Source organism: Cyprinodon variegatus, unplaced genomic scaffold, assembly GCF_000732505.1.
Source record: "Cyprinodon variegatus isolate N-32 unplaced genomic scaffold, C_variegatus-1.0 Scaffold318, whole genome shotgun sequence".
Lineage (NCBI taxonomy): Eukaryota > Metazoa > Chordata > Actinopteri > Cyprinodontiformes > Cyprinodontidae > Cyprinodon > Cyprinodon variegatus.
Genome location: NW_015150771.1, coordinates 719,522 through 735,408, shown reverse-complemented (window position 1 = coordinate 735,408; position 15,887 = coordinate 719,522). Strand labels below are relative to the sequence as shown.

Below are 15,887 nucleotides of genomic sequence, written 5' to 3'. Positions count from 1 at the left end.
ACGGCAGCTTCTTATTAATCAAATCCGTTTGGGGGGTTTTATGCCTGTAATAATCTAGGTTGATAGAATTTTTTTTGTGAGTTTAATGTTTTATTAAATACATGAAGACAAGTTTTCAAAAATGTTTGTATTTAGGATTTTAGCATATTATGAAATACTATTTGTTTGTATAGATCAAGGTTTAAAAAAAGAAACAAGTTTGTGTGTCTGTACCAATTGTTCTTTTTGCACCTTTTACCCATTGAAACCATTGTCACCATCAGAATGAGGTTGATTCCAACACTATATAAAACAAGTGGAAAGAGAGTCTGTACAATGTCTATTGTAACTTGGGGAAAAAAATAATCAATAAACACACCATTAATTTCTCAATACCTTTCACACCAAGACATATGGGCGTTTTAAACCACTGCTTTTCTAACTTTCTGTACGAGCCAGCCCTTCTAGTTGATACCTATGCAGAGTTGAGTGAATAATAAATATTTAAATATATTTTCATATCTTATCTTATCAGGAATGTAAAGAGGAAATTATTTCTTTTTGGTTTTATAGGAAAAATTTGGTAAAATCCCCCAAATATTTTTTTTCCTAAAGGCCGCTCTGTCTGAGAATCCTTTTTGAAAAATGTCTTTCCTTCTGTTACTTTTGTTGGTTATGCAAGATAAAGGTCATTTCATAATGATTCATATCCTGCAGCACATTTAAAGTCAATCTAAGGTTCCTTCAGGCGGACTAAAATGATCATACAACCTGTTGAGTAAACTTTAAAAAGCAAATCTAGATATTTTGATTTTTCTTTCTTTTTTTTTTTCTTTTTTTTAGAATGCTGAAAATTCCTAATACACTTCTTAATTGTTTTAAAATCTTGATTGACATACAGCAATCAAACTCTTCTTATAATTGCTCATAGTTTTGCATGTTTTCACGGGTATAGTGATGCTCCATCTTTTGCAGCTACTATGTCAAAATGTGACTTTAAATAAATCTGTCAGGGGTATGAATACTTTTGAACTGAACAGCCTAATAAAAGAAATTAACATTTACTTTGGGTTTTTGGTTTTTCATCACAGGAACATATATTGCATTTTATGTTTCTTAAAGGTAAATAAAATTAATTTCGACATGTCAAATGTAATAAAGATTAGCAGTGTGTTTTCCTCCTGTTAGTTCAGGCTAATATCCGTCAGTCTCCTTCACTAACTTCCTCCTAATCCGGATCTTGGAGGACTGATGCTTATCACCAGCAGTCACTGAGTAAATCAGTTATCAGTTCTTGCCTATGCCTTAATGATTTTGGATCTTAAGATGAAAGGAATTGAATCCAGGACCTTTTTGCTGTGATTCAAAATTTCTAACAACTCTGGCAACATTCAGCACCACTGTTCAAACTTGTTAAGTCTTGTTCATCCTCTAGAATTGTAATGACATCTTTTCGTTTCAGACCAAGCTCTCTGTCTGGACCAAGATTATATCCAACTTTTCTCTCTTCTCTGAATGGTTCCTTAAATTAGGATTGGCTTCTTGGCCTCTAGATATCCCAGGAGCTGCAGAAAGAGGTGTACCTCTTCACTCGTCCTTCATTTTCAATGGAGCATAACAGTAAAATGCTCCTAATTTTTAAGGCCAAAGTGAGGTTAACAGAATGCAGATGTGTTCTTTACCACCAGGGAGTTTTAGGCTAGCTTGGTATGACACACATGCTCTCACGTTTTTGCAAATCTTTATCCAAACATCCATGGTTTTGTCTTGCTTTGCAAATCCAGACAAGGAGTTTTTGGAAGCTTTGCTTTCTTTTTTTGGCCTTACATCCATGGAAATGTGCTCTAATGGCCCGCAGCCTCTTTGGATATCTTTCCACACATAGATTTTGATTGGCAGCCCAGGGGCTCAGGCAGTATTACTACAGTTATCTCACTCCGGCACATCCCAAACAGCTCCACCGGAGCTGTCTGTCATGTCGGTTAGTTTGCAACCCACAGACATCAGAACGTAGGGATAAAAATGCAAACCTAGGCTGAGCCGTTTCCACTAAAGAAAACATTAAGAGACACTGTGATATTCATCAAACCTGAGGGGAAAAAGTCAAAGGTGACTCCTCAAAGAAAGTTTCTTTGAAACCACTTTAGATTTTTTTTTTTTTTACCTAAGTAGTCCATTTTGCTGTACTGGCCACCAGTTTGCAGTTATTAAGGCTTGAACACATACTGGTACATTTAGCTTTTTTTTTTTCTTAAAAAAAAAAATGTGGTCATGCAGCTGCAAATTAATGCAAGGAGGTACTGAAAAAGTTCAGACTTAAATGCAATAAAGTAAAAAGCGATTCTTCTGTTTTTTCTGTGGGTATGTACTGGCCTTTTCCACTGTGATTCAAATGTATTCAAACTGTGGCAAAATGGAAAATGCCTTGATATCGCATCTTTAAAAGGCTCTAATGAAAGATCATTTCCAAAGGAATCCTACTGTTGATGTAAATTCAATATATTAAGGGATGAATTAAAAGGAAAACAGAAAAATTGAAAAATAAAAGTAACAGCAAACAGTGAAAAACAGGTGATGGTTTGACATTAGCTGCCTTCCCTGCCTCTCCCTCTGAGCCCTCTTCTGCCGCTGCCCCGTCTTCAGCTGCTGCTTCTTCTCAACCTCCCTCTGGCTGTTTCAGTGAGGTAGAACATTCAGGTTCATCTTCTGAGCCCCTGCCTTAACCCCCCAGCCCCCCCGCTTTGTTTAGTGGCAGGTTGCCTCTCAGGATCAGACTCCCTGCTGCCTGAAATATACAAACAAAAACAATGTCAGGTTTTCTGTTACTCAAGTATGAATATATGTTTGTTAAAACACTTTGCATGGTTAAACAAACAAAAAATGAAGTTTTCACACATGCAGACCCAAGAGGAGATGTTAGTTATACCAATCCAACACCCACAGAAACAAGACACAACACAAAGAACCACGTTTATTACTTACGTCATAATAAATTTTGCCTACTGCGTAAAGGACACATTTTTTTTTTTTTTTACAAATTAACTATCGAGTCCCATACCAAATACATCAAACATATATGTGTACACATGTGCACACAAAGGGCTCCTGAGTAGCAGCCAAAATGTCCTTTTGTTAACATGTCGTCACTCCAAAGGTTAAAAACGGAAACTGCTCTGCACTCTTCTTTTAAAACAGGAGCATACACTCTCTTCTTGCTACATGCATATATGCGCGCATTATCGCTGGCTTTTTATTTGATTTGCACAAAAAGAAACAGCTTTAGCATTAGATGAGTGGTTGTTCAAAGCAGCATTTACTAACTCATCAAGGGCACATTTCTCCATGGACGTTTTGTCTGCAGAGAAATGCCTAGGTTTGGTCCTCAATCGAGTCCACTAATAAGATATCGCTACTTCATTCTAATCTGTCATCATAAAGACTCTATCCCTCATGGTGATCAGCTGTGCCACTACTTTGACTTTCTATAAGAAGGTTTTTATAATGTTTCCTGGTGAAAATGTACTTCTAACAGCTTTTGTGCACAAGAATGTACAATATGTTAGACCAACCGAAATGATTTGCTTTATTCATCCCTCCACTCCCCAACAGTCAATCTGATGATAATTTAATCAGTTGCAAGTTACATGCATGAGCATCTGCAATGAAATGCCAAGATGGTTCTGGTACAAACTATACGAAACTAAAAAGATATTACGTCAGAACGCCAGGGTCCTCATGACGGTTACAGGGTTATAAGGTTATATCAAAAAATTTGTTACCAGCAAAGACTCGTTTAGTCCAGGTTGGACTTGTTCCAATATAATTTCTATCATTTTTGTTTCCTAAATTCTTAAATGAACCTTGAATGTCCTTGTACTTAAGGGGATATAATGTCGAAAAAAATAGTGAGAATGCTCTACTTTTTACAAAAAGTTTTAAAGAGTATTATTAGTGCTAAACTATCCATCTAAGCTTAATTCATTCAAAATATTTTAAATTGTGAAATAAAGATTACCAAACACTGTTCAAGCACCAAAGCAAATCATGATTTTAGCATTGATTAAAGCTAGTGGTTTACCAGGTGTAGGTATTTAACAGAGCTCACAGATTTCAATTTGTTAAATTTTTTCATGGCCATCGAATAAACAGTATTTATCAGGTGTTCTGTCAAACAGTGGAACCATTCCTTAAAGAAAATTATACGAGTCTGAAATACTGAAAATGTGTTTGACATGAGATTATTTGACATATTTATGAATTTAAAAAAAGACTTTCATAAAGCCATGTCTCACTGGAGGTATCCCTTAAAATTGACACTCCTGGTGATAGGATGACCCTAAGATGTCTCTATATGGCAGTAGTGAGCTTTGAAGATATTTCCTTTCATCTCACCTTCCTCCGTACTTTGTTTGATACCAGGTAAACTTGTGTCTTCTTTCAGCCCGGAAGGATGGTTTCTGCTGCTTTAATTGTTTTTGATGATGGTTCTGAAAATGAATGTGGGCAAATTAACAGCTGGCTCTTTTTTAGAGCAACACATGTTGTCTTGTTTTTCACATTTAAAAAAGAGGTTTGGATAAAATGTTGCATCAGTGGTTACCCCAGGATTACACATCAAACTTAACTTTCAAGTACAGTAAAAAAAGAAAAAAATAATAATTTTATCTTATAGATTTGTTTAAGAGATACAGTATGTTCTACCTTTTCAACTTTACCCTAAATGTCCTAAATCTGGGAATGCAAGAACTTTAAAAAGGTACGATTCATTTAAAGTCATAATTATAATCTTTCATGCTTTTCTTTCAGACTCTCATGGGATGGATCTCTTTGCAGTCGCAGTCCATGAGTTCGGTCACGCCATAGGCCTGGTCCATACCTCAGCTATGGAGTCCATCATGAGACCGTACTACCAAGGTCCGGTGGGAGACCCTCTGAAATATGATCTTCCCTACGAGGACAAAGTCCGTGTCTGGCAGCTCTATGGTAATAAGAGGCCTTACATTGCCCCCCTGTTTGTGTGTTTGGCTATGTGAGAAAGGAGAGTATTGACTCCTGTGAGGTGAAGTTATTGATTAATGAGAACATGGATGGAGTTAATTGGAACTCTTTATGGTATATGACCTTATCATACCTTTCCCTGCTATGGGAAGAACTGCAACTGAGAGAATAATGATCTTGAAAGGCTTCATGAAAGGTGAGAAAGAGTGTTGAAGGACAAGGCTGGCAAAAAGGATGATTACTTTTAAATGAGGGAAATTAAAGATAAACGCAATACAAGACTGGCAGACATTGTTGCTGCAAAAAGATTTTAAAGAGTAAAATAAAAAAACATCTGTCTTGTTGTTAGGATTTTATTTACATGCATTGAATCGACTAGACTTTTCTTTATGTTTAACAGCTGTCTCTTCTCTGTCTGGAATACTTATCTGAATGTGCAGGTGTCAGAGATTCGGTGTCCCACACCAATCAACCTGGCAGTCCTTCTCAGACACCTGAGCCTCCCGTCCTTCTCGACCTTCCTGAAAACAGATCCACACTCCTGTGAGTAAGAGAAAACTTCCACACTTTTAGTTAAGCTCAAGAATGGAAGAGAATCAAACATGAGATGATCTACATACATATCTTCAACTTTGATATGTTCCTATTGTTCCCTTTACTCTCCAACTTAGATACACAGATCAATCATTATTTAGCAGCTCTTTTTATGAGTTGCAGAAAGGATGTTTTTAAAAAATTCTTAATTTTTTTGTGCTAGATGTACCTTAAACAAACACTGGGTTAAGGTTATTGTTTGTTGTCATGAAATGTTTCATGTTACAACATCAGCCAAGTATCAGTAGCAGGGTTAGGGTTAGATATAAAAAAATGATAATGATATAAAAAAAATAAAACATATATGACTAGTGTGACATAGATTTATAATCACCTTGTAGAGATTCAGAAGACAGAGGTAAAAAGTCGGAAATGGTGAGTAGATGTAAATCTGATCTCCACCAACTCTAATGTTTAAATAAGCGCATTGACAGAACAATGTGATACAGTTTCTGCTATGATGACTGAAGTAAAGCCTGCATGGTTAAATACGGAAGTCTGTTAAAGGTATAGTGTAGGATATTTGGGAATTTTTAAAAAGACCCACCCTCTCCACTTTTAAAAATAAAAATGCGCATGCACAACCCTGTACCCTATCCTTAGAAGGAACGCCTATTAAGCAGGTGCAAGAGCATGCATGAGCCCATTCTTCCTTGAGCAATCTGTTTAAAAGTTGCTGTTTTCATCACTCATACAAGCTTACTTTCCAAAAGAAATGTTTTTACACTATTGGGACGGGCACGAAGGACGGCCTTCGGTAAACACATCCCCAGAATGATTGACAATTAGGAGGACCACTTATATTGATGATCCACTTGGAAAAAGAACATCTTCCACTATACCTTTAATAAAGTTTTATTCTGAAAACAATACATCTAATTAGGGTCAATGTTTTTTAGAACAACATATATATTTTACTTAAAATTTCAAGTTAAGGCTTTTAGATTTATGTTTCTTCACTCTTCTGCTTTTTTTATCCTGTGAGAAGCTAAACCAGAACCTCAGCCTGAAGTGTTTTAAGCCATTTTTCATTCACTATCTACCTTATTCTATATTACCGGTGCTTCTCTTCTTCTTAAAGTAAAACGTATGCTAAGCATGATTTTGCCTCTACCAGAGATGTTATATTATATATTATATAGGCTATATTATTTATAGTTTTACTTTTAAATATAAGCCAAATGTTTGATTTTGAGAGCACAATCTTTCACATTTTTGAAGAGTTCTTATAGCTTTCTTTCATCTCTCCATAAAGGCCAAAGCTGTGGAATACGCCATTAAAACAGTGATCTGTTAAAAGTGGAGGACCTCAAGAGTTACCAAAGTACTCTTATATGATCAACGCTCTCCTTACACAGCCTGTCACTTTAGGAATAATCAGTGTAGCCACACGTTTTCTATTTTTACAAATAAGCTAAACAGCTTTCCATTTCAGAGTTCAGAAATTGTGATTTTATCTCGACAAACTTTATTCCAAACCTGTTTGGTATGTTAGTTGGTTTCGCTTCTACAGCCCTTCTGGGCTGTCATATTCCATATTACGGCAAGGACAAAGACTGTTCTAGACTGTTGTCTGCAAAGAAAAACAAACAAAAAAAAAACACCACATTTATGTTCTTCTTTATTTTGTTTAATCACAAACAATACAAAGGAAATCCACTGAGGAGTGTAGTTATAACATGCTAGATGGGGGGAAAGGCTTTTTTCAAATACTTCTTCAGTGCACAGTAAGAAACTACATTTGGGAACCCCTCTAATGATAGTAAAAGAGTTTAATGATTGACTGAAGCATGTCATTAAACCGTCTGATTCAGATATTCTTCATCTCATGAGCTGGAGGAAATATTAGAATACTCGCATATGTCACGCCAATGTGCTCCTATGAACAGCTAATGGGGTATCATTGCTAATTTCACTTTCCAAATTTTGTGACCATCTGGGCATTAACTCATCATTTGGTTTCAGGGCCAAATGATGAGTTAAGTCTTGAGAGGAGGAACGTTCCAGTAAAAATGGTCAGAAATAGCCAGTGAAGCATAAAATGATTGGTGAATATGTATTAGTGGAGATTAAACTACAAGAACAGGACAGATCCCATTAAGAGCCTTTTCTCATAGTTCGGTAGAAAATTTGGCTTAAGCGTTACAGATGGCTGACATAAAAACTCGTGAGGAATCATCAGACGATATCAGTGAGTCGGCCCGATTGTATGCTGTCTTGACTGAACAGAAAAGAGATGAGAAAGTTATGGAGCCTTTTAAAGCCTTCTGCTGTTTAACACTTTTTGTATTGTGTTGAATATCATGGTTTTATTTTGCTTTCACACATCATAGTATTGTGGCTTTAGGTAACAGGCTGACATAAAGGCTTGCATAGTGGCAAAACAGGAGAAAATAATCACGTTAAAAATAATGTATAATGTATTTGTATCCTGTCCCTTTACTGTGATACCACTAAAGAAAAAGTCTAGCGCAGCCTAAGGCCACCTACTTGTGAAACGGAATTCACTAAAGTCATTTCAATATAACTCCTCTGCTATGGCTTCAAAAGTTTGTTAAAGAATAATAGCATATAGATGATGAAGGAACACAGCAAAAGAAGATTAATTTTTTTCTGACACTCTTAATCCCAAGTGGGATCACAAGAGGTGCTGGTGCCCATCTCCAGCTATCTACGGGCAAGAGGCAGGGTCGCAGTCGCCATCGCAGGGCAACACAGAGACAAACAGGAAAAACAATCATTCACGCACACACTCACATCTAAGGAGAATTTAGAGAATCCAATTAACCTAACAGTCATGTTTTTGGGCTGTGGGAGGAAGCCGGGCTACCTGGAGAGAACCCATGCATGCTCAGGGAGAACATGCAAACTCCATGCAGAAAGACCCCGGGCCAGGAATCGAATCCGTGACCTTCTTGCTGCAAGGCAGCAGTGCTACCCACTGCGCCACTGAGCAGCAACAAGCTTTTATCGTTTAATACCTTCATCATTCAGTCTGTCGTTTGAAAATGTGTCTTCAAAATTACCAGCGTGGTTGTGGTTGCATCGTGACTTGAAGAGGCTTTTTTCAGTAGCGGAAAAGATACAGAGTTGATGTGTAATATTATATTGCTCTTATAAATTGTACTTTTAGCAGCTTTTTTTAAGTAGCATTTCTCTTACTTTAATATAATTTTCCTCTACCCAACACCACTTATCTCATTAAATAACAAAGAAGCTTGTTTTTAGCTAAAAGGCACCATAACAGAAGTACACTGACAGTTTATGTACAGTGAGTCTTCTTGCTCCAAACAATTAGCTGAACCCGTTGTGCTATTTAAAGGTCAAGAGAATATATTGTAAACTGTATAAATTTTTTAGTATTTAACACCTGATTTTGTCAATAATTTGGTAATTAATGTTTTTCTTCTGTCATCATTTGCTATTTGATTATCTAATTATATTTTTTTACTGCATTTTCAAAATACTTTATTACAACATCTGTCTCATTAAGTCGTTTTCACAAATTGAACCATATGCTATGATCAGTGTTTCTCACTGCTTGAGTAGCCATTTTTCTAAATACAATTTCTCTTTTACTTGAGTAGTTTATCGGATCACTATGTTTACTTCAAAGTAAATAAGAATATCTTAAAGTTGTGTTACTTGAGTAAAACTTTTTGGCAGGTAAAGAAAGCCGGTAGGTTTAGGTTACAATATACTTAGTCCATCTTTCAATTGGACAATAACCATAAGTATACATGCAAATTTACTATAGAGGGATTTAGATTAAATCATATCTGAGTAAAAATTGCCCTGTCAAAATCCAGAGCAATATTAACTAAGAATTTGTAGCAGGACTTAAAAAAATTGCAGACACTCTACAACCAGTATGTCTGAGCTGCTTAATTGAATTGGATTAAACATCTTATTAATAAGGATGAGAAAAAAAAAAGAAAGTTCCTATATTATTTTCAACATTACATTATATATTACTTTGTGTCTGTCTGTTACACAAAGTCCACCTAAGATTTCATCAAAGCTTGGGACTATAATCTGGTTAAATCTGAAAAAGTTTACGGTATGCGGTTGCCCTAGCAACGCATTGTACCATACAGCAAAGCGCTCTATAAGCATATTTGTCTCTAGCATCATTGTGTTTCAGGTGGTCTAGCAAAACCTCCCCCAAAAAGCAGAAAGTATCTTATGTCTTATCTTTTTGAAGGCCGTTTCCAACTAATAAAATGCAAAGCCTTGTGTTTATGCATTACCATGAGACTGCATTATGCTGCGTGCAGACTTCAAATTTGGTAGCTCCTAAAAATCATTCAAATGCAAATACTGTTAAATATATGCTGGTTAACACGCTTAACATTCCCATCACTGACTAACAGCGTTACACTCCTTGGAATAACCTTGTTTACTGCTGTTGACATAAAGCACATTTATAATCCGGGTAAACAATACATTAACCTTCATTATATCATAATGCTGAACAAATGAAAAATAATGAATCCAGTCCAGATATTCTTAAATACACTTTCATTCTTTACTCATCCTGTCAGAAGAACCTAGAACAGGCATGGTTATGAATATCAAATCTTCTTTATGGTATATAAGTAAATGTGCACTGGAATACCCCTCAGTATGTAAATGTGAAAGATTTCTGATCATGGTTTAATATTGAAACAGAAACATCAAAAGGTTAGGCCTTCCTGTAAGCTCAAACAGTGTTTCACATCTTGAATCGGTTTTACAGCTTAAAGAGTCGAAAGGATTAGCATACTGGACTCCAGAAGGACAAGATTTGTTGCAAGTCCTGAGTCTTATCCAGCTTGAGGACAAGAGTTGAAATAAAGTTGAAACCTACACCTGTGAGAAAGAAGCAGATACATCTTAGATGGATGCAGCCGTTTCCTGGGAGAGACGCTATGAAAGCTATGAACTGAGATATCTCAGAAAGGTCATTAAAGGAGTTTGCAGGGGCTAGCTTCAAATATGTACAAGAAAATCATAGGTTTGGGTTAGAAGTATATGACTTTTACTCAGATAGTCTTTTTTTCTTTCTAACTTCACTTCTCACTTTCTCTACTTCACTCTTTACTTCTCTCTTTATTTCTAATTTTTACACCTTTTCTTCAGCTGAGCGTTCCCTCTCTTTTTCTCTCTACTTCACTGTGTCATCATCTGCCTTCTTTGTTCAGTCTTCCATCCACTCCATCACATAGTCATCCACTCTCCTATCAGCATCTGTTTCATTCCCTTCCTCTCCTTCAATATTTCAATTGTCTCCTTCCTTCAGTCTTTCTGCCTTCCTCTAATCCTATTTTCTTCTTTCAGTAATCATCTTCTCTTTTTACTCTCTTCTCCTCTTTCCATTTTCTTCTGGTTCATTTTTTTTTCTTTTTACGCCATTCTTCTTTCTCATTTCTTCTAACCTTTGATAACTTTGTATTTGTCCCCTTTTTCTCATTTATTCATTCATCCCATTTTCACTCTCCTTCCTTCCTGCCTCCCTTCCCTCCTTCCTTCTCTCCTTTTTATCCTCTCCCACCTTTAATTCAATTCAATCGCTTCATTTATTTATATAGCGCCAATTCGCAACACATGTCATGTCAAGGCACTTTACAGAGGCAATACAGTCAGATTAGTTCAGCATCCAGCCATAGACTTGCAAGATTTGTTCCTCCTGGATGGGCTTACAGCTACGATTTGACTTGCATTTTGTCATTGACTCTACAGCAATCCCTCACATTTTCCTTAATCCTCTCCCTCACTCACTCATGAATGCAGCTTCCATTATTTGCATGTATGAAAATTAGACAAAAAATTTTACATTGGAAATAGCTCTGTGATTCATCATCCCAATGATGAATCACAGTGGTGGCAGCATCATTCTGTGGGGATGGTTACTAAAGGGACATCAAGAAAGTAGATCAGAGTTGATCAGAAGATGAATGGGACTACAGCAGACCAGTCCAGTATGATTCATTCTCTGGCCTTTTCTGCTGTTTAACTTTTATCCTTTTTATTCTTTTCTTGTATATTTCTTTCTTCTTAAGCCTTCTTACTCTTTATTATTTGAAACTACAATGTCAGCATCTGCACTGCTCTAGAAGAATAAGCCCTGAAGTTAATTACTCATTCAGTCCAGCACAGTAGTTTTTGTTAATTAATGAACCATCAGTGGGCAAGTTCTTGGTTGTTATGTGACATTTTGTGATCCATTATAAATTTGCGCTGTTAAGACACATATTTAAACGTGCCTTTTTTTAATTAATGGTTTAAAACAGTACAGGCTCCTCAGAGAATATTCAGACTATGCACTGAAATGCACTGATAAAGTACCCAACACATTTAATCAAAGGCTTTGCAACTTAATAAAAGGGGACAGGGGATACAGCTCAGACATCTTTCCCAATCGACATCTGTTTTATATGTGTGGAGAAGTTAGAACTCAGAAAGGTAACGAATAATAAGAATCACTGTCTTGATAATTCAACCAGAGAGGCAGGAGTGGTTGGTGATGGCTTCATCTTTAGTAGACTGCATTAGTGTTCTGAATCGCTTACTAATGAAAGAATATGTTGCAGCATATTACCTCATATATAAAGTTGTTTACTCAAATAAGTCCAGCACTGTGTAAATCCTGTCACAGCACTGCTTATCTGTCTTGCTTTTCTTTGAAGATTCACTTCTTTAAGTAAATAACCTTCTATTTCTGCACTCCTCACATTGTAAAATATGTAGTTTATTCTGAAACTAAGCCAGACTATCTAGAATTACCATGTGGCATGTTGATCACATTTTGTAGATGCAAAATGCTGTGCTTTAAACATGCACCTCAATTGCAACACAAATGTTGCAGCATTGACCCAATAATTACCTTTTGCAGCACTCTCTGTGGCGAACACTTGAAGCGGCTAAAACACAAGGGGAGGTCCCATGATTTTCTCCATAATTCAGATATAATTAACGACACTCGCAATTCAAAGAGCTCACACTGTGTGCATTGAACATAATATTTCCAGCCAAAGACATTCAACTGATGATTAACTGTAGAAGAAAATGCTTACATATCTGCAAAAAGTACCTTACTACAGTACATTCCTTTTGTGGTCACACACTGTACATTTTATAGCTTTTATCCTACGGGCATACATGGACTACATGAAAGAAGGACAAATGTGTGTTTGTAACAGAATCACACTTCATACATTCACCTACAGTGTTGTCTATGCTCTTCCTGGGTTTGTTTTGCTTTATTGTTTCTGTTTTGTGATTAGTGTTGCCATTAATTTTGTTTTTTTTAAAAGCCTTGGTCAATTTACTGATTTTTTCAATCCTTTCCCCTATTTCTTACCAAATTGTCATTTTTTCCCAAACCTTCTTCTATTTCACACCCATGTACTTTGCTGTTTTATACCAGAATTGATTTTTCTCGTTAGTTACATTTCTAAAGGAAATGCATAATCATAAAATCCTTAAATCTTACATAAAAGTAAACATGTTTGTAAATAACTGAGCATTTTGTATTACACCCTTTTTCCATTGATCGTGGTACTGATCACCACATCTATTTAAGAAAATAAAGCAGATTATAAAATCTATTTAACCTTAGTGAGTGTGAATGATCTCCTCCTGGTGTATAAATATTATTTACTAGAGTCACATTTGCTAGATTTCATTAAAAAAGGCTTTATGCAGATTAAATAAAATTACCTATAATCATCCATTGTCAAATTGAGTATTAACTGTCCCCAGAGCAAATACAAATACATTTTAGGTGTTCATGTCAAACAGGTTTGTTTTATGGCTGAAAAAGCCAGATATGAAAATAAAAAAAAAAACTGAAAAAGTCTGACATGGAAAGGGACCAAATTGACCAGCTCCAACAATATTACATCTATTATTTTTTTTCTTTCATTTGTGCTCCTCCGTTTTTGTTCTGTCCTTTTGTTTACCTAATATCTCATTTCCTCTGTCTTTCTTAGACTGGCACAAGATGCCCCAGACAGGTGCACCAGTCACTTTGATGCTGTGGCCCAAATAAGAGGAGAGGCTTTCTTCTTTAAAGGTAATCAACGTTTGGTGAGGATGGGTGGGCTGTGTTTTTGAAATCTTATCTACCTATTTATCAGAGATGTAACTGATGTTAAATATATTAACTAATGGAAAATGAATTATGTTATACGTGAATAGATTAGTGTTATTGCTAACAGTTTTGTAAAGATTATCAACCAGGGTTCAAATTTCATATATTTCATATATGCTGCAATAAATGTTGAAGTATAATAATCAAAAAGCCCATTGCTCAGATATCAACAGAGAAGAAAACATGTGTCAGGATTAAGCTTCCAATATTGCATGCAATGGAAGGATGCTATGATGTGTTTAATAAATCATAAATATAAATCTGAAATGATGAAGAAGAGGACAGCTGTGTTAATGAGAAACACCGTTTATTGTTTTATTTCCCTCAACAGATTTTCATATTTTCCATGTTGCAAGGTGATGCATGCAAACAAATGCATATTTATCTTAGGTGCTTCTAAAACCGAAGACTTGAAAGAAATCCTGATAGAAAAGGTCCAAAGACTAATCCCTATGAGACACCCAGAGTTGGATTATATTACAATTGGCCTGCCAGGGCAAGTGATGAGACTCTGATAACTTTGGTAGAGTTGAAACACAGGAAAGCAAAAGCTTTTTTTGTAAAATACATTCTTATTCAAAGTGTCGGTGGTGCACCTTCCATTCCTACTGGTAGATCGCAAGAAATAAGCAATCCACAGGTTTTAGTTGGTGAAGTATGATGTTATTGATGCAGAAAGCAAAGGGTGATAGTTTCTGTGAGAAGGGTAAAGCTTTTAATTATAAAGGCTGGAAAAAGACTAACAGAGATGCTGAGTCATTATGCTGGCAGAAAGAGAGCCATATGACCAGCAGGGCTGATTGGATCAGGCTTGCAGGTGAGGCCAATCACTCACTCTCCAGGATGGCGTGTGAAAATTAGGCAGAAAGGGCAGAAGAGGGAGAGTAAATTCCCCTGCCAGGGGAGCTAGTAGCTGGCAGGTGCAACTGTACACATTCTCCAACAAATGCTTTTTGGCACCAAGTACCAGGGTTACAGCAATAAAAATCACTAAGGGAAGGTTCTCTTTTGGGATACACCATCACTCTTCTGGGCCATAAGCTTTTCAGTTGACCAAGTATTCAAGGCTGTGGTTAGGAGCTCCACTGACTGCTTGATGAGAAAGGCAAACTACTGGTGACTGATAGAGGCAGCTTTGAACTGAATTACATTTAAGAAGGGATAATGGCAAAGGGGTTGTAAGTAAGGAGTCAATCTCTTTTTTGGTGAAAGTATTTGTATTCCTTTAACTTTTCCACCTGTTGGGGTGTTGTAAAATACATAAGAGTAAATAGAGATTGCCATTTCTGTCTTTTGTTCTGAAGATCAGTGAGGGTAGATGGAGAGACTCTATAGACAGCAACTTTTAAAGTCTTGCTACAGATTCTTAGTTAGATTTTAGTTGGAAATGTGACCATTTTATTGTTACTTTTGCTGCATGTTTGATATTCTGGAGGAACGTCTTGCAGGCCAGGTTCCAATTCCTGGTTGGTATTCATCTTTAGTTTGAGAAAGTGAGGCTGAGGTTTTGATCTTACATGCTTAAGAAAAGAAAACAAAAATAAGTCTTTCTCATACAGGAACCACTGCTTCACTGAGTTCAATGTACTAGATACGTTTTACCAGTTGACATTAACTCCTGTCAATGCAGCATTAATAGGAAGATTCCTTTTTTTGTTATGTTACTCCTTATTTAGTTGTTTTTTATAGTTGTCTTAACATAAAACACAGGACAGAGGATACACAAACAGTCATGTCAGGATTATTTATTTTACCATCCACCATGTTAAAGGCTTATGTCTCAGCAAATGTCAGTAATTACCCAAGCCACCTTTTACCATCAAGCCTACAGCTATACCTCCAGCTAGTGTTGGGTTTAGTCAATCTTTTGAATGCACTTTAATTCTGATATGCCTTAAATCGAATTTATCATATTTCTTTCCCTTAAACCAATTAATTCTGTGCAACATTTTCCTCATTCAGTATTCATCCTATAAGTTCGTCATCCAACACTAAAAGAAAAAAAGCAGGATATCATCATGAATTATTAGCCTCATTAACCTGACTTATTCAGTTTTATTATATTTATATTTGTTTTCCTGCTGAGGACTCAGTCATACTGTACCTTATGACAAAATATTAAGCATTAAAGGAATAGTACACCCAAAACATGATTAGCCTTCATTTTCTACTCACCCCCATG

The 15,887-nt window shown here is 36.2% G+C and overlaps 1 protein-coding gene across 1 annotated transcript in view; it reads left to right on the top strand.

Annotated features, from left to right (window-relative positions):
• Positions 1-15,887, top strand: part of LOC107090960 (matrix metalloproteinase-17-like) — a 140,439-nt gene that overhangs the window by 105,557 nt on the left and 18,995 nt on the right. The window contains exons 6-8 of the mRNA XM_015384622.1: positions 4,786-4,962; positions 5,418-5,520; positions 13,545-13,627. Of these exons, the coding sequence (XP_015240108.1) occupies positions 4,786-4,962; positions 5,418-5,520; positions 13,545-13,627 (363 nt within the window). The remainder of the gene's footprint in view (positions 1-4,785; positions 4,963-5,417; positions 5,521-13,544; positions 13,628-15,887) is intronic.